Raw genomic sequence first — 26,178 nt, forward strand, 5'->3', positions numbered from 1 at the left:
CCTCCTATTGCCCTGCCACTACTCCAGTCTAGTCCAGTGTTGCCTGTGATGCAGTCCCAGTACAGGCTGACACTGTCCCACTATGGTGGTGGTGGTGTGCCAGTACACCTCACTGCTGTCCCAATAGCACTGAGTGTTACTTTCCCTACAACTCTGGCACTGAGCCAGTATAGCCCAGTATAGCTCTGGTGCTGTCCCAGTCATCCCAGTGTATCCCAGCACAACACAGTGCTGTCCCCAGAAGTACCCCACTCCCCCATACTGGGGACCAAAGTGGGCAGGTTCCATGAAGCTTTAGTCCAGTGCAGTTGTACCGGGGTGGCAGAGGGAGTGCTGCCCCAGAACATGCACCACGGTCTGCCCTGGCACCAATATGGGTGGCTGTGCGACACAGCCACCCCTGGGCACCCAGCTGGCTGTGGGTGCTACAGGCAGGAGCCTCCCTGGGTGGCAGCTGGTCTGGAGCCCCGGGATGGTCTCTTTGTGCCACCATAGAGGTGTGGGGGACAGACCTCTGCTGTCCCTGTGCCAGTGGGCACTATCACCAAGCACTGCATCTGCAGCTTACGTCTTAGGCACAGGCAGGGTTGCTATCACTGGTCCTGTCCAGTGGCACCATACGAGCATCATCCCACAGCCCACTGGGGGTGCCCCCAGCTTGGCACTGACTCCCTGGCCCTGTGTCCCCCAAATACACCCCCCCAAGCATATGCATCCCCAAACCCAGCAAGCCCAGGGCCTGCAAATCCCACTGGCATCTAGCACAGGACGCAGGGGTGCAGCCCTGTGCCTGCTGCTGTTAGGAAGAGGCCGTGAACCGGGTAGGCAATAGCTCTGGTTTTAATAAATACATCGGGAGACCCCCATCCACAGGCACCATAAATTACGTGATGAGCCCAGATGAGCCGGGGTGAGTGCAGTAAGACAGGGGCCGGAGGGATTTTACACTATGTACAAGGCGGGCACGATGCTTGCTGCACCCACTGGCCAGGGAGGCATAGAGAGGGGGGGCAGCGGGAGCCCCAGCCCCCGCCAGCTCAGCAGCTGCCCACTGGCACAAGCGGGCAGGGCAGCCCTGGCATCATGGCTGCGCCGAGATGGGGTGCCCAGGCTGGGCACCTGGCCATGTTCACCCCACCATGCTCCTCTGTGCCCCCACCCTGTGCGGGGGTGATGGGCGGCGGGGATCCCCTTTGGCCACCCGGCCTCGCTGTGTGTTCGCCCCGCTCCAGGCAGTGGTCACTGCTCAGCGGCTCCACACCTCTGCCCTGGCACCGTGGACCTTCTCTCGCGCATCCAGGGGGGTGTCTGGGGCTGTGGCGGAGAAGCGGGGCTGAGAGATGGGCACAGTGCGTGCCAGGAGGTGCTTGGGTTGGTCCTTGCTGTGGCTTGGACCCCGAGGGGGACGGGGGGTGGCGCATAGGCCACCGTAGGGTGTTTGGGGAGCAATTCCCACATGCAAGCACTGTCACTCACTGCGGCACTTGGCGCAGCAGGGGTTGTCCCTCCTGGCGGGGCTGGTGCAGGCAGCCGGTGGGCACTCCTGGCGCTGGCAGTGCGTCTCCCCCGACTGCAGGGCAGAAAGAAGGGCTGAGCACGGGGGTGAGGCTGGTGGCTCCTCAGGGTGCGGGAGGTCCTCAGGTGCCAACCTAGGCTGCTCTCTTGTCCGTCCCCAAAGCACTGGGGATGAACATGGGGCAAACCTCCTTCCCCCGGTGCTGCCCAAGGCCTGGCACACTCACCACACACCAGCACAGAATACACTTCATCTCTCCGAAGGGGGGCACAGAGGGGTGCCAGCTCTCGTTGTTGAGGTACCAGCGGCGCCCGAAGCGGCACGCCCGTGGCCCATCTGCCTGCATGGTGTCAGCCAGCTCTGGGACACTCTTCTCAGGGGCTGCAGGAAAGGACACTGAAAGGCTGCCAGCCCACAGTGGGGGCACCTCATGGCATTGCTGATGGTAGCATGGGGCAGCATGTGGGTTTTGCCAGGAGAGCAGAAGGCAAGAGGGGGTGCAGGTACCTGGGCACTGCTTGCAGCAGTCGGAGGGGCTGACGCGCACAGGGTTGGCACAGGTGAGCCGTGGGCATTGCACCTTCTCGCAGTGCACTTCACCCGTGGTGCCCTGCGGGGAGTGCAGGGACTCATGGGGGACACAGGGCAATTGCTACAAGGCTCATGCACTTCTGCCTGGTTTGAACCCCTGCTGCAGTGCCCAGCAGCTGAGGGCACCCATGGGTGCTGGGGCAGCCCTTCCACCAGACTAGATCGGGGGACTGAGGGGGGACTGGGACCTGCACTCACCTTGCAGGTGCAAATGGCACATTTGATGAGGCCGAAGGGAGGCACCACGGGGTGCCAGCGGGTGCCAGAGCCTCGCCATGTCTTGTCCCCATCAAAGTAGCAGCCTAGGAGAGGAAGGGGATGAAGAGGTGGGCACAGCCCCTGTGGGGGTGCTAGGGAGGCCAAAGGGGCAGAGCTGCCTCCTCAGCCCATGCCCGCTGGGACTCACCCTCACTACTGTCCCGTGCCCGCTCCAGCCTCAGCTCCTCCTGCCCCGTCTTTTTCTCTGCAAGGAAGAGGGAGGTTATGAGGGCATGCACACAGTGCCAGCAGCAGAGGCTCAGAGAGGGACTCCCCCACCTTGTTCCCACGGGGAACACCCCTGCTCCCCCAGACCCCTGCCTGGGGTCCCCTCAGCCTCCAGGTACCTTCACAGATGGGGCAGCACAGCTCCTCGGGGTGCACCTGGCGGGTACAGTTGAGGGGCTGACACAGAATGGGGTCACAGATCACCGTGCGCTTCTGGGGGCAGTAGGTATGGAGCTTGTTACAGGAGGGCACTCCTGATGGGTGCTTACCCCCCTCCAGCATGCCCCCCACCCTGTCCTGTACCTGACAGCTGCAGATGGAGCACTTCTTGTCATACTCAGGTGCCCAGCGGGTGCCATGTGCCCGGTGCTGTCCCTCAAAGAAGCAGGAGTTGGGGTCCTTCTTCACCTGTTCCAGGTCCCTGGTCTTGGTGCCCTCAGAGATCTCAGCCTCCCCGAGGGGCTCCCCCGGGGCCAGGCGGGTCCCTCCTGCGTGGCACCGGTTGGGGATGTACACCTGGTCAGTGAAAAGGACAGGAGGTTGGCACTGCTGAGGGACCCCCTTTCCCATGCCGATACGTGGCTGCCCTCCATGGTCAGGGTTGGTGGAGGAAGCACCTGCAACCACAGCACACACCATGCCAGGCTGCCGGGATGGCGCGACCCCAGCCTGTCCCCTTCTTACCCTGCTCTGGGCAGTGTCACCTGGTTGGAGACCCTGCAATGGTGGGGAGGGATAGGGGTGCCCTGGCTGGGTGGGAACCTACCCGTCCCCGCATCTCCCCGTGAGGGTGGGCTTTGGTGCTGACTTGCAGGAAAGCGGTGCCCTGCGCCAGGTGCTGTAGCAGGTCGGCGTCCAGGTCCTTCACCACCCCCTGAGCCTGCCAGGGGAGAGGGGCACGGGGGGCACATAAGGGCTGGCCTGGCCCCCATCATGGGGAGCCCCACCAGGTGCCCACCTCACCTCAGTGCTGTAGAAACCCTTGAGCAGGCGCTTGTGCTGGTGAGGGCGGGCACCCATCTCGCCCAGCTCGGCCACCCCATGGAGGTGGGCACTGACAGTGCCATCAGCCGGGCGGCCCAGCCCCGCCACGGAGATCTCGTAGTGCAGGTGGCAGTGTTCATCCAGTGAGAGCCAGGCGTGGCCCCCCGCCCCGCTGCTCACCGGGGGGGACACCAGCTGCCCCGCCAGTGCCACAGGCATCTCTGTGCATAGACAGGGGCCATGGGAGGTTGCAGGTGGGGAGATGCCCCACCACCCCCCGTTACCACTCTTGGTGCCCCCCAGGTACCTGTGTAGCGAGAGAGCAGTCCGCTGTAGGGCAGGGAGATGATCTGGCCCCGCAGCTCGCCCTCCACCCAGTCCTTGGTGGCCACGTTGAGGAAGAGCTCGTTCTGCAGCAGCATGTGGGCATCGCGGGCGCTGGGGCTCTGCCAGGTGCCCTGGGCCTGCCACCAGTGGGACCACGTGGGTTGGGATGGGGACTCACCCAAGGTCCCTTTGTCATACCCCCCAGTGCTATCCAGTGCTCACCAGCCCATCCTTGTAGCTTGGCGTCATGTCGAACAGGATGTTCCTCTTGCTCTTCCGCCGGGGTTTAGTCTCCAGTGTGATGCCCACTACTTCACTGGCTGTGCCCACCACCTGCACCTGCAGGCAGAGTGCTGAAGGGCAGCAGCAGGGTGGAGACATGTCGCTGGGACCCCCCCATGAGGCGCGTGCCCCCCACTTACCTGGTACTCCAGGGTGCCATTCTCATGCAGCGCCAGCTTGGCTGAGCCCACGGCCCCCGTCTTGGTTGGCAGCAAGGCGTCCGCTCCGCACAGCACACTTTGGATGGCTTCAGCCCAGGGAGAGAGGCACGAAAGGGAGGGTGAGGCTGGTGTGGGGGGAGCATGGCCACCCACCGAACCTTAGGGTGCCCAACCCATGCTCACTGTCACAGCTGCGGCGGGTGATGATGGTTCCGGCCAGCTGGCATGCATGCTGGCCCTCTGTCTCGGCCACAATGCGGAGCTGCCCTTGCACCAGCCACTGCAGCTCATGGGCAGAGAGCTCGCTCAACACCTCTGCAAAGTTGGGGTCCTGCCGGGGGGGACACAGTGCCATGACTCAACCTTGGCGTTGTGGGCACTGGGGCTGCCAGGGCACGTGGGGGAACAGACGGCTTTACCTCCACGGTGATGTTGGCATGGACCTGTCGCAGTGTTTGGCCCTGGTGCAGGATGCGGACCCGCAGTGGGACCCATGGGGATTCTGGGCATGGCAGAGGGGGTTGGACGCACTGGACTGGGGACATGCCATCACTGTCCCTCTGGCCCCCAAAGCCACTCTCTGTGACAGCAGCCCCCCCAAATTGCTGAATCTGACCCCCACTTTCCTGCCATCTCCCTGCCCTGTCCTGCACACCCCAAGCTCTGCACTGTGATCCCCACTGTTCCCCCTGCATTCCCCACATCCTCATACAACCCATTCCCCAGCCCTATCCTTCTGTACACCAACTCCCACACCCCAGGTGTCCTCCAGCACCACCCAGCCCCACACTGCCCATAGGTAGACACCCCTCACCCATGCACACCCCAAATCACACCTCAACCCCCCTACCACCATGCACAGCCTCTGCACCCACCCTGACCCAGACCTCCCAAGCCACACACATGCCATGTGTCCCCCACCAGCTCTACGCACGCCCTGGGCAGTGCCAGGCCCCGCAGGGTGCCCGTGCCCACCCTCACCCCCAGCGCCAGGCTCCAGCAGCCCCCGAGTCATGAGGATGAAGTGCAGGTTGTTCTCAGTGTCGCTGAGCGTCAGCATGGCCATGCCCCCAGCGCCCAGGTGTGTTGGGTCCACGGAGGTCAGGATGGCACCAAATGTCTCTGAGTGAGGAGAGGGGGCATCAGGGCCATCCCAATGGGGACCAACAGGATGGGCATGCAGGAGCCAGCCTTACCTGCGAAGAGCGCCCGGTGCTTGAGGATGTGCCCGTGGACCTCTCCAGAGGGCTGTGCCCGGGTGATGAGGGACACGCGGAGCTGCTCCCCGCGCAGCAGCTGGATGTTGGCCTTGGACACGGTCCTCCACATGCCGCAGAGCTGTGGGCGAGGGCAGGGTTGGGCAGGGTCCGGAAAGCCGGGCAGGGGGAGGAAGGGGCACCATGCCCCCCGCCCTCCAAGCCCCTCTCACCATGCCATCCTCGGGGGCAGCGCTCTTCTGCACGGGGTGTTCGAACAGCACGTTGCCCTCAGGGTCACTGAAACGCACCCGGCTCGGCCGTCCCAGCCTGCAGGCACCCAGGGGGTGAGCAAGGACCCCATACCCAGCACCCCCTACCCTGGCACCACCCTCCAGGCTGGCCCAAATGTGCTGTTTCACCAGGTGCCAGCTTGCAGAGGTCCTCTGGGCTGCCCTGCCCTGGAGTGGTGCCAGGCTGGCACTGAGCAGGAGGGGGGTCCCTGCTTGGAAAGGCACCAGGGCAGGACCCGCCGGGAGCTGAGTGCTCGGGCCTGGCTGTAAATTAGGAGTATTTTCAGCTCTGCTTGGCTCCCCCGGTTGGAGCTGGAAATTAGTCACCACTTTACTATGCAAAGGGGCCTGGAAGCGAGGAAGAGCAGAAGAAACTGGAGCGGGAAGGAGGGAGGGAGGGAGGGAGGGAGGGAGAGGAGAGGAGAGGCTCAGCTGCCAGCGGGCATCTGGGGAAGGTACGGCGAGGATGGGGGACCCTAGTGGCAGTGTCCCAGCAGTGCCTGCCAGCAGGGCCCGTGGGGCAGCAAGGAGCCTCTGCCATGCTGCACCCCTCTGCAGAGCCCTGGGGCCATTCCCACTCCAGACCTGGAGGAGAAGGGTGAGGCCAGAGCGGTGCCATGGCTGTGATGAAATCCTGGCTGGCCACCCGGCCCTGAACCCCAGCACATCACCCCCCTCCTCAAATCTCTTGCCCTGCCAATGCAAGGCTATGGCACCATGGAAGAGTATCAAAAAGGAAACTGAGGCACAAGCATCATTGCATCCCCCCCTTTACCAGGGGGGTACCCACTGTGCCTGCCTGGGCAGAGGACAGGACTCACCGCTCATAGCTGATGGAGAAGAGCAGGTAGGAACGCAGCAGGGTGAAGCGAGCCTTGGCCACCGCACTGGATGTGGGACGCCACGGCTCCGGACCACTTGTCAGCAAGGCCACAAACTCTGGGGAAGGGATGCTGATGATGGCAGGGGGCCCAGAAGGGTGTCTTGCACCCCTGCTGCCCACCTGGGTGGGTGGCTCACCTGTGCGGGCATCATCACGGGCCAGACCCTCGGAGCTGAGGTAGGAGCGGTCATTGTAGGGCTTGTCCAGGTCGTCCTCCTTGTCCTGGAAGTACTCGAAGGTGTCGAAGGGGAGTGCAGGGCTCTTCTCTGGGGGGCCTGGCAAGGCTGGCATGGGGCAGACACAAGGGATGACCACTGCATCAGGCTGCTTGTGTTCAAGAGCTCAACACAATAATAACTCTCCCCTCCCAAGGTAGAAGATGTGCCCTGCAAATCACTGTGGGATTCTGGGCTGGGGTGACAAGGGACATGGTGAGTGCAGGCAGATGGACAGGCAGGTTGCTTGGCCCTGTGCACCCTCTCTGCACCCCTCCCGTGGCTGTTTGGGGACAGGTGTGCCCATCAGGGCTTCCCCCTGCCTAGCACCTCATGTGCACCCCGGGGGCACTGGCAAGCCCCATAACTAAACAAGCAGCCCCTTTCGGGGGGATGTGTGCAGTGCCCCCCCTTCCTGTGTCCCTGGGGAACCCTTTGGATGCAGAGGATCCCCACAGGGAGGTATCTGCTGGCCTCACCTTTGGGGCAGGTGTGGCAGCAGTGGCCAGGCAGCAATGTGGCTCGAGGGCAGGTGGGCACAGGGCAGTCCTGCTTCATGTTCTTGCAGTTCACCTTCCCCATTGGCTTCCCCCGGCGGTTCCTCTGCTGCGGAGGGTGGAAGAGCCAGGGAGAGCTGTGCCAAGCCGTGCCAAGGTGTGTCCCCCGGCACAGACCGGCTCCCCCCACCCCGGCCCAGCTGGAGACCCGCGGGCGGCCCAGACACCTTGTGCAGCCCCCAGCTGCCTGTACGGCAGCCAAGTCCGGGTGCCCCCCCACCGCCCCCAGCCCCCTGCCCAGCTGTGTGCAGCTCCGCCAGTCCCGGCCTGGCCTCGGGGGGCTGCTCGAAGGGAAGGAGGGGGCCGGGGGCCACCCCCAAGGGAGGGGAGGAGGAATGAAGCTTGATCCTTTAAACCCCCCTTCTCCAGCCCACTGCCGCGGCTGCGAGCGGGGGGACATCCAGGTGTTCGGCTCAGTGGCGGGATCCCCGATCCCCTTTTCCATGGTGTATTGGATGAGGAGGTTGACTTCCCCGCCGCCAGCCCCCTCCCCACCAGGGCCGGATCCTGAGAGATCTCCTAGGGAAGGGGGTTCCAGGGGCAGAAGGGGTGAGGGGGCACTCACCGGCTCGCAGTGGCAGATAACGCAGCGCATGACACCAAAGGGCTCCCCCAGGTCCGGGTGCCACGTCTCGTCCAGGGCGTAGAAGTGCCCCCCGAAGGCACAGCCTGCGGAGACCCCCCCACACACCCATCACCACCACCGCCCCCGGTCACCTCCGGGCCGCGGGCACCCCCCTGCCGCAGCCCCGGACAGCAGCCGGCACCGCCCCGTCGCCTGCTGGGCACGGCGGCCGCTCCCGCTCCCGGTCCAGCTCCCGGTCCCGCTCCCGGTCCCGGTCCTGGCCAGCCGGGAGGCCCGGAGCGGGATGCGAAGTGCAAGAAAAGGAAGGGTGCAGGCTTGCGGTGCAAAGACAGGGGTGCGAGTGGCAGGGAGGGGGGGGTGCGCGAAGCGCGATGCACGAAGTGGGGGCGCGGCAGCCGCTTGTATAGGATGGGGGTACCCGGAGCGGGGGAGTGCGGGGGAAGGAAGCGGGGGGACTCCTACCTGCCGCCCCCCCGGGGGGCAGCGGGTCCGTGTCGGGCCGGATGGGCAGGGCGAGCTTGGGGCGGGCGGCGCGGCCGGGCAGGAGCAGGGCGAGCAGCAGGAGCAGGGCGGCGCGCATGGTGCCGGCCGGCCGGGACAGGCAGGCGGCCGGGGGCGGGGAGGGGGGGCCGGCCGCTGCTTGTCGCTGCCGCCGCCTCTGCCCGGCCGCCGGCCCCGGCTCCGCTTTATAGGCGGCGGCATGGGCAAGCGGGAGCTGCGAGCCCTGTGCAAACAAAGGCCCTGCTAATGAGGCGCAGGCAGCGGCCGGCTGGGGGGAGACGCGTCCCCGTCGCGCTCTGAGCCCCCCCAGGCCCCGTCGTCCCCGCAGGGCACGGGCCGTCCTGTGGCACTCTGGGGCAGGCAGGTGCCCAGCCGGGCATGGGGTACCCCGGGACTCTGGTTTTCTTGGGGAGCCCCCCAGCCATTGCCCTCCACCCCTGGGCATGGAGTACCCCCGGATATATAGCATCCTCACTTGTATTCCAATCCCAGGGCATGGGATACCTTTAGGCATGGGGTACCTGAGGGATGACTTCATCAACATACCCTCCCTTGGGGCACCCCCAGGGGCTGGACATCTTGGGGACAGCTCCCCCAGCCAATCCACACAACACCCACCAGGATGCAGGGCACTGTGAAGACACCACTGTCACCATCCACACCCCTTCCACAAAACTGGGGGCACTCCTGGGCACTGGTCATCCAGGGTATGTCTCCGTCCACATGCTCTCACAAGGACCTGAGCCCCCTGGGAACACCCATCCACATAGCCCCCTCGGGAATAAGGCATTTGTGGAGCACCCCAATTCAAATTCCCCCTGTCCATCAATATACTCTCCCATGGCACAAAGTGTTTTCTGGGCATAGGCCATCCTGGGGGCTCCCCATCCACACAGCCCACTTTCAGGCATGATCCCCCCAGGGCTCACTGGACACCCCAGGAATGTGACATCCTTGGGACTCCTTCATCCACTCAGCCCCCTCCCAGGCCACTTGGCACCCTCAGGACATGGGACACTGCAGGATATCATCCATCCGCACAGTCTTCAGTGACGCATGGACTCCCTGCAGACCTCTCTGCCTTCATCCAGTCCCTCCCCAGGACATACAGATCTACCATCCACTCAGCAACCCTGAGCATGGGCCCCCAAAGCATAGCCCCCTCCCCAATCCACCCTGAACCCTGCAAAGTCATACATAACCCACAACTTTTTCCCTTGACATCCCCAAATCCCTCTGGCTGATGCCCACTCTGAGCAGAGGAAGGCTCCAGAACGGAACCCTGGACTCCTGCCCATTGGTGGCAGAGGCAGCAGGGGGACAGGAGCCCGAACACCTGTATTCCCTTGTCCAGGGAGGGGAGGGGGCAGCCATGGAGGAGGCTGAGAGAGCAGCACCCAGCACCGGTCCTGCTGTTTGCCCACATGTGCCTGGACTGGTGAGGGCAGCAGCAGTGGCCAGTGAGCTGACACCATGGAAAAGCCTGGGCAGAGCATCATCCAGCTGGGGAAACTGAGGCATACAGCATGGGGAGGGGCACTGGTGGGGAGGGGGTCCAGCATGTGACACCCGTGTCCCTGCCTTACCACCCCCGCCGAGGGCGGAAGGAAGGGGTGTCGGGTGGTGGGTGCATGGCGGGCAGGGAAGGCGGGTGGGGAGGGGAGGAGGGGGAAGCACAGGGCTGCCAAAATCAACTCCAGGCGGTACAAACACCCGGCCAGCTGCACGGTGTAGCTAGGGAAACACGGCACAGCTGGAGCACAACAGGCCCCTGCCCCCCCAGAAGGCTCCTCCTGGGCCTCCCTGCCCGGCAAGCACCTGGGGGGGCTGCAGCCTACCGCCCCATGCCCCCAGTGCCAGCCTGTAGGGGTTACCCACTGTTGGCTCTCCCACAGCTGCCCCATCACATTCCCTGGCATGTGTCCCAGTGCTGTAGGCACGTCTCTTGGGGAGGGCCGCGGGGTGTGGGGGGCTTGGCCATGCTGAGGACCTGCCCAGTGGCAGAGGCTGGCGTGAAGCAGTGAGGAGCAGCCGGGCTTCCCCCAGTGAGAGGACTCGCTGGCATCACCGGGGCTGGGACACCGCCAGGGTACTGGGCATCCCCTGGGCGTGGGCTGTGCCTGACGCCCTGCTGCTTGCAAGCATGGACTATGCCCAGCAGCATGGCACCCCCAGCTCCATGACCTCCCCACTATCCCCAGTGGCACCACCATCCTGTCCCCTCTCTTTGCCAGCGCTCCTGCTGATCTGGGTTCCAGCAGTGTGGGAGGGCTGGGGTCTGTGCGGCAGTGCCAGGGTTGCCGCGCGGTGCCCACTGCGGTGGCGGCCCTGGGGGACGGCGGGACGTGAGCAGGGCCGAGCAGGGAGGAGGCAGGCGATGGCTCCTGGCCGCCGGTGCCAGAAATCCGACGCTGACTCCGCGCACCCGGAGATCATCACAGTCTCCTGGCTCGGCTGTGGGACGTGGGGAAGCACTGAGGGAAGTTCCTTCCCCTTTCCCAGCAAAAGGAAAGAGAGATGGGGAACTCGCCTGGCTGTGGCCCTCGCCATGGGGAAACTGAGGCATGGGATGGCAGCATGAAGTGGGGTGGCTGCGAGGGTGCCCAACACAACCAGGCTGGGATGTGGATGGTACACTGGCACGGGGCCTGGCAGGGTGGGTGAGTGCTGGGCATCCCTGCCTAGGGAGGGGGCATTTCTGCTGCAGTGGGGACACATGGGCAGTGAGAACACGGATGCCCCAGCTGTGCCTCGGCATCCCTCACCACGGCCCTGGTGGCTTCTGGAAATGCCAAGGGGTGCCCCCAGGCGAGGGGCAGAAGATGGCTAGCCAGAGCCTCGGGGTCCCTGTGCTGGTGGGGAGGGGGCGGCGCCAGCCAGGGGTGGCGCTGGGAAAGGGTCCCAGTCCCACCAGCTGCTTCCCAGTGCCTGCACATGTGTGCTGGCAGCGCCCAGCACAAAGGCAGCTCTGAGCCGCTCCGGCGCTGGGCCTGGCGCCGGCACAGCCCCAATGGGGCCACCGGCTGTGGGCAGCTGGAGCCGCACCGGGATGGAACTGGCCGGCCATGGGCAGCCCCAGCCACACCGTCAGGCACCCACAGCCCTCCGGCACCTCTACCCTGAGTGGGTGCCCGGCTGACTCCCGGGGTGGGGAGGCGGTGGCCCCATGGGGTGCCATTCTGACACAGCACGGGTGGGATGCCCCTACGGTGCCCTCCAAAACAGCCCACATCACCGCTGGGGCTTCATGGGCATGTGCTCTGCCAGCAGTGAGGGTCCTGCAGAGGGTCCACAGGGGGTCGCGGTGCTGGGGCCGTGCCGTGGCTGGCGTGGGGGTGTCGTGGCGGGGCCTCGCCAGCGCTCCTGCCCCACGCAGCTCTCTATTGTCTGGTCTCATTAGCTGCTGCCTGCTCGCGGCTTTGAACATGAGCTGGGCTCGGGGCGGCAGGAAGGAGCCTCTGCTCCCCGGGGATGGGGTCGAGGCGAAACCACACGCCCCGGCTCCCCCTTCCCACAGCCTCCCACTGCCTCCGTGGCACCCTGACACCTCCTCCTCACCCCCGTGCCAGGCATGAGCCCAGAGCTTGGGTGGCACGGGGGGTACCTCCTCTCTCCAAAAAGAGCCCCCATCAACTGACCCGTCCTGGCACGGGGTGCGCAGAGCTGTTGGCCTCCCCAAAGCTTTGTGCCGACTGCGGCTTGCCCCGTGACTAATCCCCCCCGGCCTCGCACACACGCGGCAGGGTGGGGGGGGCCTGTCGTAATGGGTGGAAATATCTCATAATTCACGTTGGACACGGGGATTACAGCCGTTCCGGCAATATTTGCACAACTGGTAGGCGGTTTGCAGGGCTGGGCCGCCCCAGATGAAGGCCGGGGGGTCTGGGAGAGGAGGGGGTTTTGGGGGTGGCAGGTACAGGGAGGGGGATGCAGCTTGGGGGGCTGATAGAGCGGGGGGTAAGTGGCTGTTTTCCTTCTGCGAACACATGGAGTTTATTATGGAGGGTGTGTTTCTGGCATGGCGGGGATGGCTGGGACTCTCGCCCTCATCCTGGCCCGCTGCGGCAAACAGGGCTTGGAGAGCAGGATGGAGACCCCAAACATCCTCATCTGCCACACCAAACAGACCCTGGCCATGCCCCGGGGCACCATGCCCGCTCCCAGCACCCTGTCAACTCCATGGAGCTCCCTGCTTATAGGAGCACCCACAGGTGCTCCTGTCCCCAAATGTCCCCTCCCCAAAGGCCTTGTGGGGCAACCCTGGTGGGAAGAAGGCAGGGGGCATGCGAGGCATGGGGGGGCTGTGTTTGGCATGGGGATTAGTGAGCTCCCAGAGTGATGGTGGTCTCCCCCCCTCCCCACCGGACATGCAGGCAAATATTTGTGCCCAGACTTCACAGGACTGCGAGAAGGAATTTCATTCTTGCGCCCACCTGCGGCTCAGCTGCCTGGCATTAACCCCTTCGCCGCCCCACGGGATGGAGGCAGATGGATGAGGTGCCCTCTGTTGGGGTGTGGAGCTGGACCGAGGAGCAGGATGGGGAAAGGGAACACGGTGGGATCGCCCCAGATGCCAGCAGGGCCCCTGACAGAAAGTGCTCTGGTGCCAGGCAGTGGCTGGAGGTTTGTCCCTGGGCATCCTCAGGGCATCCCCCAAGGCTTTGTGCTGGGCAGTGCGTGGCCTGCCAAGAATTGGGAAGAGTGGGGAAACCCCTGCCAGCCTTCATCCCCTGAGCTGCTGGACCCCAGCTGCAGTGCCCCTTGCATGGCCCCTCACCCAGCAGCATTGTGGTGCCATCCCAGGATGGGTTGCCGGGGAGCAGTGCAGGGTGCGGTGGCACCGGGGAGCAGGATTTGCCCATGGATGTTTACTGACAATTTGCAAATGTAAAAAAAGGCCCAGAGGGGGCAGGGGACACCCAGCTCACAGGGGCTGTCTGCACTCAGGGAGGCGGCCAGCCCAGGTGGAGGGTCCCCCGCTGCCTGGCACCCCCAGAGCCCCGCTGGGCTCCTTTCCCTGGCCCCGGGGCCAGCTGGGCCCTGAGCAAACGGGGCTGTTTGCTCATGCCGGGATTAGCTGCTCTCTTTGTTCCTTTGACTTTCTCTTCCCTTTATGCCATATCCTTTTATGGGGGCTTCAAAGAGGGCTGGGACCCCCCTCCCTGCCCCTGGAAGCCCAGGTTTGCTTCCTATACACCCCCCTGCCTTGCACTGACATCCTGGGGATGCCCATTGAGCACATCTGGGTGGCCTGCGGGGACAACAGCTGTGCCACACGTCCCTGGTCTCCCCCTATTCCCCCCCTGCTGCCTGGCACCTCTGGCTGCCCTCAGCACCTTGGGGAAGTGGGTGCGAACGGCTTCCCCCCCGCAGAGGGATTCCCGGCACTTTGCACCCTGTAAGGAGAGGTGGGAATCTTGGCACCAGGGTCCGTCCAGCTGTGCAGCCCTGCAGTCCCCCCCCGGCTTCCTGCCCCCTGCCAGAGCCCTGCCTGTCTCAGCCGGAGCCCCCAGGCCCCTCTGGAGTCCCTGAGCCCCACCCACTGCCCCACTCCCCCTCCATCCAGAGCACGCAGCACCACTGGATTTGGGCTGGGGGAAACACGGTGGGCCAGCAGCAGGGGCTGCCCCTCACATCCCCCTCTGCCCCCCTGGCATGGGCAGCAAATGCCAGCATTGCCCTCCCCAGCAGAATCCTAGCCTGCCTACGGGCAGGGGTCTCCCACTGTCCACCAGCCTCCGGCATGGATGGAAAGGAGCATTTTGGGGCAAAGGGACTATTGTGGGCACCTCGGGTGCCCTGGTACCCACTGGGATCCAGCAGACCTCCAGTTTCCAGCTGCCCTCTGCTTTCCCCTGATGAGTTCATTTGCCTAGTTACAAAGACAAGCAGGGAGCACAGGGGACTGCAGCTTTCCAGCCTGGCATCTTGAAGGGTTTAGCACCCAGGGAGGGACAAGGACCCAAGCACGGTGGAGGGACATTGGGTACTGATGTGCGGCCAGTAGGAGCAGGGCCAGCGCTGGCTGAGGGGCTGAGGGTGCTGACGGCCGCGTTTGCAGCTTGTCACGTCCGCAGAGAAGGGGCATGGCCGTGTGTGGGAAGCCCGGCGGTGTTTGACCCCAGTACTCAGGGCTCCAGCTGCTGCAAGCCGAGTTCCCAGCCTCGTCTCTGGAGCCGCAGCACCCACCGGACCCCCTGTCCAGGCAACCCCGCGACCTGCAAGGTGGGCTACGGGGGGTCTGAGCGAGGCATGGGGCAGGCAGAGCGGGACTGAGGTGTTTACTCTGCCTGTTGTCACCCGGCCAGGCGCTGCCGGGAACTGCCAGCCGCAGGAACAGGGGTGGGAGCAGGCAAGCGCAGGGGTGTGAGAAGGAAGCGCGGGCTGTGGGGAGAGCGGGAGCAAGAGGATGTGGGATGGGGGGATCCCCCTCAAAAGGGGGAATCCCCCTCAAAAGGAAGCATGTGTGTGGGTGCTTGGCCACGGGGGCTATCTGTGCGGGGAGCCTGACGTGCTGAGGGAAGCGTGCATGTGTACACACGTAGGTCTGAGGGTGCACATGGGATGGGTGTACACGTGTGCCACACAAACACACATGTGCACATACACAGGTCAGAGTGCCCTGGGTGGGGGGGAGTCATGGCTGTGCCAAAGTCTGGCACTGGGAAGATCCCTGGTGCTTCTCCAGCCAAGGGAGGGGTGTCCATGGGTGCTTCACCTGTCCCCCCAACCAATACCTCTGGTGAAACGGCCCCAGGGGACCACATGCCAGCCAGATCCCCATGCTCCATCACCAGCTCAGAGAGGTCCCCATGCACCACAGCCCTGTCAGGGATCTCCACTCCCCCGAGTCACTGCTGGGTGGCAGAGACAGGGGTTGGAGCCCACCTCTGGGCAAGGATCACTGGGGTTGGGGCTTACCTCTGAGCAAGGTTCGTCAGGGATAGGGTCACACTCTGGGTGATGGTCACCAGAGTTCTGGGTCCATTTCTGGGTGAAGGTCAAGGATATAAGATCCACTTCTCGGTGAAGGTGACCAGGGATGTGGTCTACCTCTGGATGAAGGTCACCAGGGCTGAAGCCCACCTCTGTGTGTGCATCAACAGGGTTTGGGGTCCACCTCTGGGTGAAGGTCAATGGGATAGGGTCCATCTCTGGATGAAGGTGATGAAAGATTGGGTGCATTTCTGCATGAGGGTCACCAGGGTTGAAGCCCACCTCTGAGTGAGGCTCACCAGGGTTTGGGGTCCACCTCTGGGTGAAGGTCACTAGGGTTGCAACCCACCCCTGTGTGAGGGTTTTTGGTGGCCTTCATGCCTGGCTGCTGAAAACAGGAGCAGGATCCCATCAGGGCTGGTGGCCCCAGGGCTGTCTAGCGCAGGGTCACTGATGCCATCTCTCCAGCAGGTACCAGGGCCACCTTCACCCCGCAAACAGGCACAGCTGAGGTGCTAACTACTGAGGCCCCGCAGCCAAGCGCTCAGGCCAGGGGCAGGTGAGGCGCCCAGGGACGCCCTTCCCGCGCCCCGAGCCAAGGGAGGAAGCGGCCGGAGGCAGGAAGCCGTCCCCCGGGCACGGGGCCCCCGCTGCGATTTTGCTCGAAGGTCAGTAGCGACACAACAGGAAATCGCGCGGCCTCGCTGGGCGGCCGGGCTGGAGCCGGTGAGCTGCGCCGTGCCGCCCCAGGGGCACTCCTGGCCCTCCGTCCCGGCTGGGCGGCTGGCGGGGAGCCCGCACCACCGCCACCCCCCATGGAAGGGGAAAGGGGGCTGGGGAGCAGCCGCTGGCCCCAGGGTGGAAGATGCAGGGCCGAAGCCCCCAGCTGAGCATGGAGCTGAACAGTGAGTGTGTGGCTAAAAGGGGGGACGGGAGCGAGCAGGACAAGGCACTGCGTTGGCAGCAAATGGCGTGCCTGCACAGCCAGAGCATCCCCAGCCTGGGCATCCCAAAAATGAGCCCCACAGGTGGGCAGCAAACACTAAGGGTGGTTCTAATTTGGTTTGACCTGGCCACTAGTGGCGCTTGAGCATCCCTCCATGCCTATCATAGGGAAACAGGTTGCACCAAGGGCTTTTGGGGACAGGTGTAGTGCCAAGGTGGGCAGCGAGGCAGGTGGAAGCACAGAGGGCCTTTAGAGAAGAGATGCCTGCTGCCAGGAGGGGCAGGCATCAGGCACAGCAGCTAAGAGGTGCCCGGGTCAGCAGTGTGCTGGCAGCGCTGGGGAAGGCAGTGCCAGCAGGCGAGCCCTTGGCCGGAGCCGCGGTGAGGAGCTGACATCCGCTGTGGGATGCTGCAGGCAGGATTCCCCAAAGCGCACGTGACACCCAGCGCTGTTCCTGGCACTGACGGGGAGGGTTGTCCCCAGCTCTGCTCCCCGCCCGCAGCAGAGCCAAAAAACCTTGCACCGACACAGATGTGCATCCCCTCGGCACACACCAGCAGGGAAGCCCTGTGTCTCCCCAGGAAGCACCAGGCCCCTGCACTGACTGACCTGAGGGCAGCGCCAGGCCCTCCTCGGCCCCCCCTAAACCTCCCCCTGCACCTCCACCACAGGGCCACCATCGAGCGGGAGTGAGGGGTTGTCAGAGCCCTGGGCTGAAGCTGCCCAGAGAGGGGTGCCCAAGGTAACCCTGTCTCCCCAGGGCTGCTCCTCCTCACATCCTTCCTCCTGCACATGGAAGATGGCCATGCCAGCCCAACGCGGCTGGTCTGCGACAACAGGCTCATCCAGAAGTACATCGGGGAGGCCAAGGACATGGAGAAGAGAGCGGTGAGGATGCACTCCCCCCCAAAACACAAGGCTGGGAACAGCTCCTGGTATCTCATCTCAGCATCTCTTCCCCCGGCAGGGTCAGTGCCAGGTGCTGCACACACTCACCTGCCCCGTGGTGCTGCCCTTGGTGGACTTCAGCCTCCAGCAGTGGAAATCCAAATCGGTGAGAGGTGCTGGGAGGACAGTGCTAGCAGTGGGACGCCCATTGGGCTGGAGAATGAACCCCTGGGTTGGCACAGGCACTAGAAATGCCAAACGATGCCTGTGTGTACACGTGGTGGCACAGGGAGGGTGGAGGAACCCCATCCAGGGTGGGCAGAGGAATGAGTTGAGCCAGGGGCTACCCTGCTCACTGCCTGTTCCACCAGAACGAGACCAAGCGGCGGGAGATCCTGTGTGACCTGGCACTGCTGGTGGGGGCCGTGGCAGGGGCCCAGGGCCAGGTGACCCAGGAGTGTGGGGCCAGGCAGCTGGGACAGCTTTACCAACATGCCAACTCCTTCCTCCTGCTCCTGCAGACCTTCAGCTGGGAGGTGAGACCTCCCCACATGAGCCAGACCACCCTGGCACAGGTGCCAGCTCCAATGGACTGGCTACGACAGCACTTGTCACCTCTCTTGCCCCACTCTCACCCCTAGGCAGGACCCTGGGAGTCAAGCTGCTCCCCGCGCTCCATGGAGCAGACCCATATCACCAGCATCTTCCTCACCTACCGGCAGCTGGTGCAGGGCAAACTACGCTTCTTCTTCCATGACCTGGCCAAGGACTTGTGCCAGCAAGGGCAGGAGGGTGTCAGAGACCCTCAGCAAGGCTGCACACAGGGCTCACAACCCTGATCCCAGGTCAGAGCAATCCTGCTGGACAACGAGCTGTACTCTGGGCATTTAGGAAGGAGTCCACAGGGAAAGGATTGGTTCCTGCTCCTCAAACCTTCATCAACCACATGGCCCACAGAGGCAGACAGCAGCACACCTGTGTGCCGGTGGGTACAGGCCCTGCTCACACCCAGGCAGGCACCTCTACTGTGAATGCTTTACAATTAAAGAGATATTTTTCTAAAAGGTTGTTCATGGTCTCCTTTCTGTCCCTGGGACTGTATGGCCCCAGGTGCCTCAGCAAGAGGCAGCCACTCAGGAACTGGCTCTGTGTCTCTCCCCAGTACCCAGCTCCCTCCAGCGGTGGCTGCCAGCTCTGCAGGGCCACCAAGTTCTGCCACTGGACCCCACTTGGGATGTGAGCTACCACCCCTTGCGTCTGCACTGTGCTCGGTGGGTTGGCAGAGAAGAGTCTCGGGCAGGTTTGGACTGCCAGTCCTTTGGGAAAGTGGTGTGGGCCCCCCTTTCGCTCCCACACAGGCGTGCCCGCTCCCTGCCAGCCTCACCTCTCAGCCAGCAGAGCCAGATCTAGAAAATACATCCTAGTTTAATAAAAAACAAGCCTGGCTTGCCCCAGGCAGCTCCTTAGGAAGCAGTCCCCAGTCCCGAGGCAGACAGGCAGCTGTCCCAGTCCAGTGCCAGGGCTGAGCCTACTTTGAAGCACAGGAAGGCGGAGGTGGGAAGAGACACCCAGAAGGCAGGAGTACAAAGCGCTCAGCAGTGTCCACTTGGCCATCAGGTACCTCTCTCCATGCAGGAGGGAGCTGTGGATCCCAGCAGGAGTGAGAAGAGGCCAGGATGGGATGATGATGGGGAGCATCCCTTCCTCCCCCAGCTCCAAAGGGGCCAGGCAGCACAGGTGCTGGGGCAGGATTTGGGGTCAGAGGGCTCCTGTCTGCTCGCCAGCAGAACATCTCTGGGGCAGCCCACAGAGGCAGGAGGTCTCCTAGAAGGCCAGCTTCTTCATCAGCAGGTAAACTCGAGAGTCCACTTCAAATCCATGCAGGTTGTTCGCATCTCCCTGCAGCCGCATGAGCAGCCCCCCATAGGACACATAGGCAGAGCTGGGGTGGGAGGAGAGAAGCAGTAAGAGGGGGGAATTCCATGGGAGACCCAGGCTGGGACGCTGGTGCCTCCCCCACACCACCCCAGGGCACTGTGTCCCCCTCCTGCCAACAGGCACTCACAGGCGCGTGGCTGCCTCCGTAGAGGTCTCATCCCCTTCGATCCTGTACACCTTCCCGTACATCACATACTCGAACTGGTCTGCCCTGCGATGGGACGGTGGGAGCTCAGAGAAGAGTCAAACCAGAGTGTGCCCCTCAGCACTTCACCCTTTCCCTCATCCACCCCCACGGGGGCCCCGGGCTGGAGCCCCATACCTGGAGGGCCGGTCGTCTGTGGGGTTATACTCGCCATCATCCAGGGTGCCATCTTCGTACAAGGTGCTCGCAATGACCAGGCGGAATTTGTCCCCTGAGTAGAGGTCAGAGGATGGGTGAGAAGGTGAGGGGCACACACAGAGCAGCAGGAGCCACAGCAGATCTTGGGGTGGTGGCAAGGAGCCACCCTGGTGGGTTTAGCACAAAGCCCCACCCTTGCCTTCAGTCCTCTAACAGAATTGTGGGGAACAAGGAAAAGATCACACTGGATCCTCTGTCTCCCTGCTTCCCACACGCATTGGTCACCACCATAGAGGAGATGAGATCCGCCACACTACCATAGAACATAGTAAGAGATTCATGGGGAGAGTCCCAGAGGGCCCTGGGCAGGTACATGAGCCACTGTAACACTAGTTCCAGTCCTCCTGCACTTTGTTTGTGATACGACTCTATTTTCCACCCATTTAGTATATTTGGCCACAGAAGCTCAGTTCAAAAGGTCTCCTTAAGGCTCATTTGCCACCAGCTGAGGCAGTTTCATCAGCCAGCAACTCTGGGGAATGGGCCAGAGACAACCCCAAACAAATCTCACAGTAAGGCAAAACAGAACCCAGCTCAGACCCAGAGCAGCAAGAACATGCAGCACCACACACCCCCTGTGACTTGGGGACAGCAGAGGGGCCTCAAGAAAGTCTGAGAAAGCATATTGCTTGTTTGCAGCAAATTTGGTCTCCTTTGAGCACCAGCACGTGCCTCTCTAACCTCGCCCCATCCCGGCCCATTTTGGCCTAGGAGACCCGTGTCTTACCGAGGTCCACGGGGTAGATCTGGATGTTCACATCCAGGATGAGGTCCATCTTGAAGGACTCGCTCTCACAGTGCAGGCGGGACACTGGGGAGAGCACCAGAGTCAGGAAAAGCAGAGCTGGGGGGAGCAGGGTCCCAGGGAAGGGGTGCACAGGGCTCGGGAGCGGCTGCCAGAGCCCGGGAGCAGACCGGGCTGTGTGTGGGGAGGGAGGGGACACGGCGGGGGCAGACGGGGCGCACCGGGGCCGTGGGCACACGCCCGGGCTGGGGGAGCAGTGCGCACCACGGGAGTCGGTGCCAGACGGCGGCGAGGGGACGGAGCAGAGGGGCCCCGCCAGCGGGAAGGGCGGAGCGAGGACGCGGGCGGACGGGGGCTCACGCCGGGCGGTGGGAGGGCACAGGACCCGCGGGCCGGCAGCGCCGAGCAGCCCCGGCCGGCGGCGGCGCAGGCTCGGGGCGGGGCGGCGGCCCCACTCACCGCGGTCGAACTTCTTCCCCTCGGGGTCGATGTCCTTCACGTCGAAGATGTCCTCGAACAGGATCCCGGCCATGGCGGCGCCTTCGCGGCCCGCGCGACGATGAACACGCCCTCACTTCCGCCGCACGACTCCGGGCAGAGTGCCCTACCCGCAGGCGGGCGGAAATAGCCTCAGGATGGGCAGGGCGCTTGCGCATTGCGACCGGCGGGTGTGTGCGCGGCCCTAGTGCCCGCCGGTCCCGTTTTGCACCGCGGCGCCGCTCTGTGCAGTGCCGAGGATCCCGGCGGCGGCGGGTTCCCGGCGGGGTCAATGGGCGGGCACCCCCGGAGCCGGGATTTGCGGGGGCACTGCGGCTGGGGGGCGCGGCGATCGCGGTGAGGCCATTGTAAAGGGAGGCAGTGAGATGGGGGGCCATTGCAGTGAGGTCGGGGCGCATTGCAGTAGAGGGGCATTACAATGGGGGCTGTATTGCAATGGGGGGTGTCCCCATTGCAGCGGGGGAGTATTGCGGTGGGGGTGCATTGCAATGGGGGTGCATTGCAGTAGGGGGTGGTATGCAATAGGGATGCATAGCAGTGGGGGGTGCCCTGCAATGGGGGCTGCCACCGTCCCTGCCGTGGCCGCGCTGCGGTGGGCTGGCCCCAGGGGGTGCCACAGAGCCGGTTACCGGGGGGACCTCATGTGCTTGGACCACTCCGGGGATGCCTGTGCCGAGGGTCGGTCTGGCCTTGTCCCGGCCGGATGACAGCAGGGGGAGCTGCGAGGCCGCGGATGGCACCGCGCGGAGCCGCTCACGCCACGGCGACACCCACGGCCACGGGCAGGCCCCGGCCCGGAGCCGCCTCTGCCAGCGGCCCCCGGTGGGGAGGTCTGAGCTGCCCCACCGAGGCCTCGCAGCCCCGTCCCCCAGCTCGAATCATGGGACAGAGGGACGGGGCACCCGTGCCATGAGCTGTGCAGACTCAGCCGGCGATGGGGTCGAGGGGCTGCAGTCCCCGCCGCCTCCTTCCCCCTCCCACGCCAGCCACGTGGGACGGATGACAGCCGTCACCCGTGGCCTGCCGATGAACCGTGAGGGGAGCGGGGGGGTCCGTCAGGGCCAGGGGCGGCTCACGCGTTGGGCGCCGCAGGGTGCCTGCACGCCTGGCATCTGCGAGGGAGCTGCTGGTGCGGGGTCAGGAGTTCAGCCCCGTCCCCCCCCAGCCCCCAAATGCCACCGCCAGCCTCCCTGAACTGATTTTTCCCTGTCTCAGGCGAGACGCAGCAGTGGAGACCCTGCCCCCCATTTGGGCATGGGATCCCCACCCAGATGTGGCATTAAGTGGCTGGCACAACAGTGGGTGGCGCGGGCAGGTGCCCTGGTGTGACAGGGACCAGGGAAGGCGGGTGGCACAGCACCGTGGGTGCGGCACATGCCAGTAGCTCGCTGAGGACTCCAAGGCCATGAGTGGGGTCATCTATGGGATTCAGGTCCCCCTGCATGGCCCCGGTGCCTGCAGTGAGGTGGCTGTGTGGGGACATAGCCCATGAGCCGGCCATCTCTGGGATGTGGCTTGGGATGAGACCTGGAGCCAAGGTGCCCCCAGCATCTGTGCTGGGATGTCCATCACAAGATGCCTGTGGTACCCAGACTCACCGTGTGTGACCTCTCTGCGGTGTGTCCCCTCCGTGAGACGGTGCCAGTGCATCCCAACGGCTCAGGCAGTGGGATGAGCAGCATGCTGACATGCAGAGGGGACGCTGGTGTCACAGGGGATGCTGATGGCCCATGGGGGTGGCTGCACGGGCAGTTCACGGTGAGGTCACCCTGCAGTGGTGGCACTCAGCAGGGACAGCCTTAATGCGCTGGGACATAACCTTGTCTCCTTCTAACCATTGTCTGGGTGGGTGACCCCCTCTCAGCCCTGCAGTCCCTCCCTGCTCTGCCCACCCCGGCTAGCAGGGGGACACAAACCTCCCTGCCAGACTGTGGGGTCATGCCCAGGCCCCCCACATGGTGCAAGATGTGGGGTGTGGACCCCCCCACGAGGTTCCTGTGCCCTCCCTGGCATTCTGCATCCCAGGGGTGCCCCTACCTGCTGTGGGGTGGTGTGAGGCTGGGTCGTGGTAGGCCTGGTCAGCCATGCGTGGGGGGCTCTGGGAGGCACCTGAGACTGTGCACATTGCCAGGGGGTGGCAGCAACACACCGAGCATGGCCGAGCACCCTCGGAGTGTGCTGGAGAAGATCCCCAAACCCCCGCCAGGCTCACCAGTCTGACCAGTTGCCCATTTCAGGATGCCCAGGGTGCCATCAAGGAGGGATGTGACCCATCAGGGTGGGGGCCACCCTGCCAGGGCAGGGCAGCTCAGAGCCAAGGGCTGTATTTTGGAGAGGGGCCCATGTGCCAGCCCCGACTGTGATTAGGGGTACCCGCCAGGAGCTCAGTGTGATTCAGGCTGGGGGCCCTGGCACAGCTGTGCCCCTAGCTTGGGCACCCTCATGTTCACTGTGGGGTGACACAAAGGGCTCACCCTGGGTTTATCCCACCTGGCTGTCCCTGCTGAGACCTGGCATGCTTGGTGCAGCCCAGCAGGCAGGCAGGGCCATGCTCACCAGCTGGCAAGGCCACCCCCCAGAGATGCTGCTGCCCGAGGTCCATGACAGCCGTCCCCACCGTCTGTCTCCCTGCCCTTGCGGGACCGGGGCACATCTGGGCCCCAGCCCTGAGCACAGGCGGGCATGTCCCCACGTGGGGGTCATGGGCACACAGCCACCTGTGGGGCCAGCTGGTGGAGGGCAGGGGGGCAGGTTTCCAAGTGCCCCCAGATGCCACAGGGCCGGGGTGGCAGCGGGAGCCTGGCATGGCCCCAAGTCCCTTGGGGGCTGGCTGCGTGGCACGGCCACAATGCCAAGCCCCCTCCTTGGCCTCACTCCAAGGCAGCCTGGGTGGGTGGATTTGGCTGGGGGGAGCTGGCCCTAGTGTAAATCCTTCCAGTATTGACAAAGGATGGAGCACCCTGCTTTTCCATGCACTGCATCCCCATCTGCCCTGGCTCTGCCCATGTGCCTGCTGCCTCGCTGACCCTGTGCCATGCTCTGCCATCCATACCATGATGTGCCGTTCCATGCCACAGGAGTGTGGGTGGCCAGAGGGACCCATGTGCCCAGCTGATGCCAGCCCTGTGCTGCTGGAGGGCAAGCAGTCGGTGCCACAGTGCGTGCCGGCGGGTTCCGTTGTCTGGGGAGCAACCATTTGCCAGCCAGGTGCCTGGCGTCGCCTCGTTATCTGGAATTAAACAAACGCTCACCAGATTCGGCGCCAGCCTTTCCCTACCCCAGAGCTCCTGTGCCCACTGCTCCCATCCATGCTGGGCTGGGGGGGCACTCAAGCCATGAGTCCCTGGGGGTGAGAGCCCCCCAAAACCTGAACCCAGGTTGTGTCACAGCCCTCAGGGTCTCTGTGCATTGGGATGGCTGGGGCAGGTTGGCACCATCTCTGCCCCTGCCTTGGGGCACCCCCAAAACATCCCGGTGCAAAATGGGATGAACTGGGGCATTCCCCAGTCGTGCCATGGCCGGGGAGGTGCCCATGGCCCCAGCGTGGCAGATCCTGGCAGCCCCTGTTCCCATGGCGCCTGGCTCCCCAGAGTGGGGGTGCAGCCCTCCTGCCTCGTTAGCCACTTGGTTGTTATCTCCTGCCGATAAATTATACAACACAAGCGCGCCTTTGAATGGCGGCCAGGCCTCCATCCGGCGGCGCGGCCTTTGGGGGACCGACAGCAGCCGTTTGTGGGCTGCCTCCGGCTGCCTTTGCAGAGGAGGGGGTCTGGGGATGTGATTTGGGGTACTGCCCGGGCAAGGGCGTGCTGGGGATGGGCTCTTCCATTGCAAATCAGAGGAGCAGTGGGGCTGGGAATCCTACCTGCACCCCTGCCTGCACCCTGTGCTTGCCACCCTGCCTGTACCACCACCACGCATCCTGCCTGCTTTCCAACCCATACCCCTCACTTGCACCCACGCCTGGGCCTGCCTCCCTGCCTGCACCCCTTGCTCACACCCGGCCTGCACCCCTGCCCGCTGCCTGGTTCCGGCTGTGAGGTGGCAGTGGTGCCTGGGCTGCCGGTGCTTCAGAGGCGGCGGCAGCCCCTGTTATCTGCTGGCACAAAGGAGCCGAAACACCGCCACCGTTATGGGAGCAAACACGGGCAGGGTGAGGCTGGGAGGGTGCGCACCTGCTGGCAACTGTGGGCACAGTGTGCCAAGGTGGCATCACAGTGTGCCAAGGTGGCATCACTGCAGGCAGGGGGGAGAGGGGCAGGGTGGCATCATCCCCACGCCCAAGGATGGAGGGTCCCCCCATACATCCCAGTTTTGAGGAGCCGAGGCCACGTGGGGTTGCCAGGGTGGTGCTGCCTGCTTGTGTGTGCACATGTGCTGTCCAGACGGTTCCATGGGTGCCCCCATGGGGTACAGCAATGGGGCATGGTGGCCTCAGGGCGTTCATCCCTGAGCCCTGCTGGGTTGGTCCCCACCTGGGCTGGGGGTTGGACAGGAAGAGATGAAGACGAAATTAAGCTGTTAATGAGCCCGTCTGTCACCAGGCCACCAATTACCCGGGCTGGGAACGAGGAGATGATGGAGGGTGGTGTGGCGGGGGAAGGGGAGCAGGATGCCAGGGTCCCCAGCACGGGGGTGACTGGGAGCGTGTCACCATGTCTCAACAGCTTCCCTGTCACTGCCTGCCACTTGTGTCCCCAGGGACAACCAGACACATCCTGTGGGGTGAGGGACAAGAGGGGGCCAAGGGATGGTGGGCCCACAGCCATGCCAGGAAACCCAGGGTCCCTGGGAGGGAACTAGCTTCTTCCCCCAATGCTGGTGCCCTGGAGGAAAAAATGAGCTCCTGGGGAAATAATCTTGATGGCTGCTCCTGCCTGGCACATGTGGTGACACCAGTGTTGTGAGCTGCCTGTTCTCTGCACTTGGGGAATGAAGAGGCACATGCCTGCAGGGACCAGAGGCTGCGGCTGTGCCCTGGGGCTGCTCCCAGCCCTGGGAAGGGGTACAACAAGGAATGGGGCTTGTAGCCCCCACAGCTGCCCTGCTCAAGGCTGTGGCAGTGCACGGCAGAGGCCCCTGTCCCTGTCCCTAGCTGGGATGGGCCAGGGCAGCCAAATTCTTCTGGGCTGATGCTGACGTTGGTTTTTCTGCGACACCTCTCAGGAGCAGGACTGGGTGCCCAGCCGGGCTGGTGGAAGAACAGGCCATCTCCCTGTCTGTCATCACACCCTCCTGTCCCCATG

The 26,178-nt window shown here is 64.2% G+C and overlaps 3 protein-coding genes across 9 annotated transcripts; 1 reads left to right on the forward strand and 2 right to left on the reverse strand.

Annotated features, from left to right (window-relative positions):
* Nucleotides 1-824: 824 nt before the first annotated feature.
* Nucleotides 825-8,796, reverse strand: CHRD (chordin). 2 transcript variants are annotated; one of them, XM_065073711.1, is made up of 23 exons: nucleotides 8,540-8,796; nucleotides 8,057-8,160; nucleotides 7,414-7,540; nucleotides 6,857-7,003; nucleotides 6,658-6,775; nucleotides 5,777-5,873; nucleotides 5,544-5,685; nucleotides 5,329-5,469; nucleotides 4,767-4,849; nucleotides 4,531-4,678; nucleotides 4,327-4,433; nucleotides 4,127-4,243; nucleotides 3,885-4,041; nucleotides 3,557-3,798; nucleotides 3,360-3,473; nucleotides 2,897-3,109; nucleotides 2,713-2,806; nucleotides 2,514-2,570; nucleotides 2,306-2,409; nucleotides 2,024-2,126; nucleotides 1,743-1,897; nucleotides 1,477-1,570; nucleotides 825-1,314 (listed from the first exon to the last, which is right to left on the reverse strand). In XM_065073711.1, exons 1-23 carry the CDS (start codon nucleotides 8,655-8,657, stop codon nucleotides 1,247-1,249), a joined length of 2,850 nt encoding a protein of 949 aa, XP_064929783.1. In that variant the 5' UTR covers nucleotides 8,658-8,796; the 3' UTR covers nucleotides 825-1,246. The 2 variants fall into 2 exon arrangements, with proteins under 2 accessions (XP_064929783.1, XP_064929782.1); XM_065073710.1 differs by having other exon boundaries at nucleotides 4,767-4,882.
* A 106-nt stretch (nucleotides 8,797-8,902) lies between these two features.
* THPO (thrombopoietin) lies at nucleotides 8,903-18,412 on the forward strand. Of its 5 annotated transcripts, none has more exons than XM_065073726.1 (6): nucleotides 8,903-12,413; nucleotides 12,952-16,419; nucleotides 17,221-17,348; nucleotides 17,428-17,514; nucleotides 17,720-17,884; nucleotides 17,990-18,412. In XM_065073726.1, exons 2-6 carry the CDS (start codon nucleotides 16,380-16,382, stop codon nucleotides 18,185-18,187), a joined length of 618 nt encoding a protein of 205 aa, XP_064929798.1. In that variant the 5' UTR covers nucleotides 8,903-12,413; nucleotides 12,952-16,379; the 3' UTR covers nucleotides 18,188-18,412. The 5 variants fall into 5 exon arrangements, with proteins under 5 accessions (XP_064929798.1, XP_064929800.1, XP_064929797.1 ...); XM_065073728.1 differs by having other exon boundaries at nucleotides 14,656-16,419; XM_065073725.1 differs by lacking the exon at nucleotides 8,903-12,413 and having other exon boundaries at nucleotides 12,481-14,803; nucleotides 15,983-16,419.
* A 343-nt stretch (nucleotides 18,413-18,755) lies between these two features.
* On the reverse strand, nucleotides 18,756-21,053 carry POLR2H (RNA polymerase II, I and III subunit H). 2 transcript variants are annotated; one of them, XM_065073731.1, is made up of 5 exons: nucleotides 20,894-21,052; nucleotides 20,417-20,500; nucleotides 19,609-19,702; nucleotides 19,414-19,497; nucleotides 18,756-19,290 (listed from the first exon to the last, which is right to left on the reverse strand). In XM_065073731.1, the coding sequence occupies exons 1-5, from the start codon at nucleotides 20,964-20,966 to the stop codon at nucleotides 19,173-19,175; spliced, it is 453 nt and encodes a 150-aa protein (XP_064929803.1). In that variant the 5' UTR covers nucleotides 20,967-21,052; the 3' UTR covers nucleotides 18,756-19,172. The 2 variants fall into 2 exon arrangements, with proteins under 2 accessions (XP_064929803.1, XP_064929804.1); XM_065073732.1 differs by lacking the exons at nucleotides 19,414-19,497; nucleotides 19,609-19,702 and having other exon boundaries at nucleotides 20,894-21,053.
* Nucleotides 21,054-26,178: the final 5,125 nt, after the last annotated feature.

This window comes from Columba livia, chromosome 9 (assembly GCF_036013475.1).
Source record: "Columba livia isolate bColLiv1 breed racing homer chromosome 9, bColLiv1.pat.W.v2, whole genome shotgun sequence".
Classification (NCBI taxonomy): domain Eukaryota; kingdom Metazoa; phylum Chordata; class Aves; order Columbiformes; family Columbidae; genus Columba; species Columba livia.

What these genes read in the sequence shown, in the direction of transcription:
- POLR2H (XM_065073731.1), bottom strand. Translation starts at nt 20,966, where the DNA reads ATGGCCGGGATCCTGTTCGAGGACATCTTCGACGTGAAGGACATCGAC. An exon ending in ACAGACGACCGGCCCTCCAG is followed by an intron (nt 19,498 to 19,608) that starts GTATGGGGCTCC and finishes GTCCCATCGCAG; the next exon opens with GGCAGACCAGTTCGAGTATG. An exon ending in ACGGAGGCAGCCACGCGCCT is followed by an intron (nt 19,291 to 19,413) that starts GTGAGTGCCTGT and finishes CTCCCACCCCAG; the next exon opens with CTCTGCCTATGTGTCCTATG.
- THPO (XM_065073726.1), top strand. Translation starts at nt 16,380, where the DNA reads ATGCAGGGCCGAAGCCCCCAGCTGAGCATGGAGCTGAACA. An exon ending in AGGACATGGAGAAGAGAGCG is followed by an intron (nt 17,349 to 17,427) that starts GTGAGGATGCAC and finishes TTCCCCCGGCAG; the next exon opens with GGTCAGTGCCAGGTGCTGCA. An exon ending in AGCAGTGGAAATCCAAATCG is followed by an intron (nt 17,515 to 17,719) that starts GTGAGAGGTGCT and finishes CTGTTCCACCAG; the next exon opens with AACGAGACCAAGCGGCGGGA.
- CHRD (XM_065073710.1), bottom strand. Translation starts at nt 8,657, where the DNA reads ATGCGCGCCGCCCTGCTCCTGCTGCTCGCCCTGCTCCTGCCCGGCCGC. An exon ending in TTATCTGCCACTGCGAGCCG is followed by an intron (nt 7,541 to 8,056) that starts GTGAGTGCCCCC and finishes CACCCTCCGCAG; the next exon opens with CAGAGGAACCGCCGGGGGAA. An exon ending in ATGCCAACATCACCGTGGAG is followed by an intron (nt 4,679 to 4,766) that starts GTAAAGCCGTCT and finishes CCCCCCCGGCAG; the next exon opens with GACCCCAACTTTGCAGAGGT.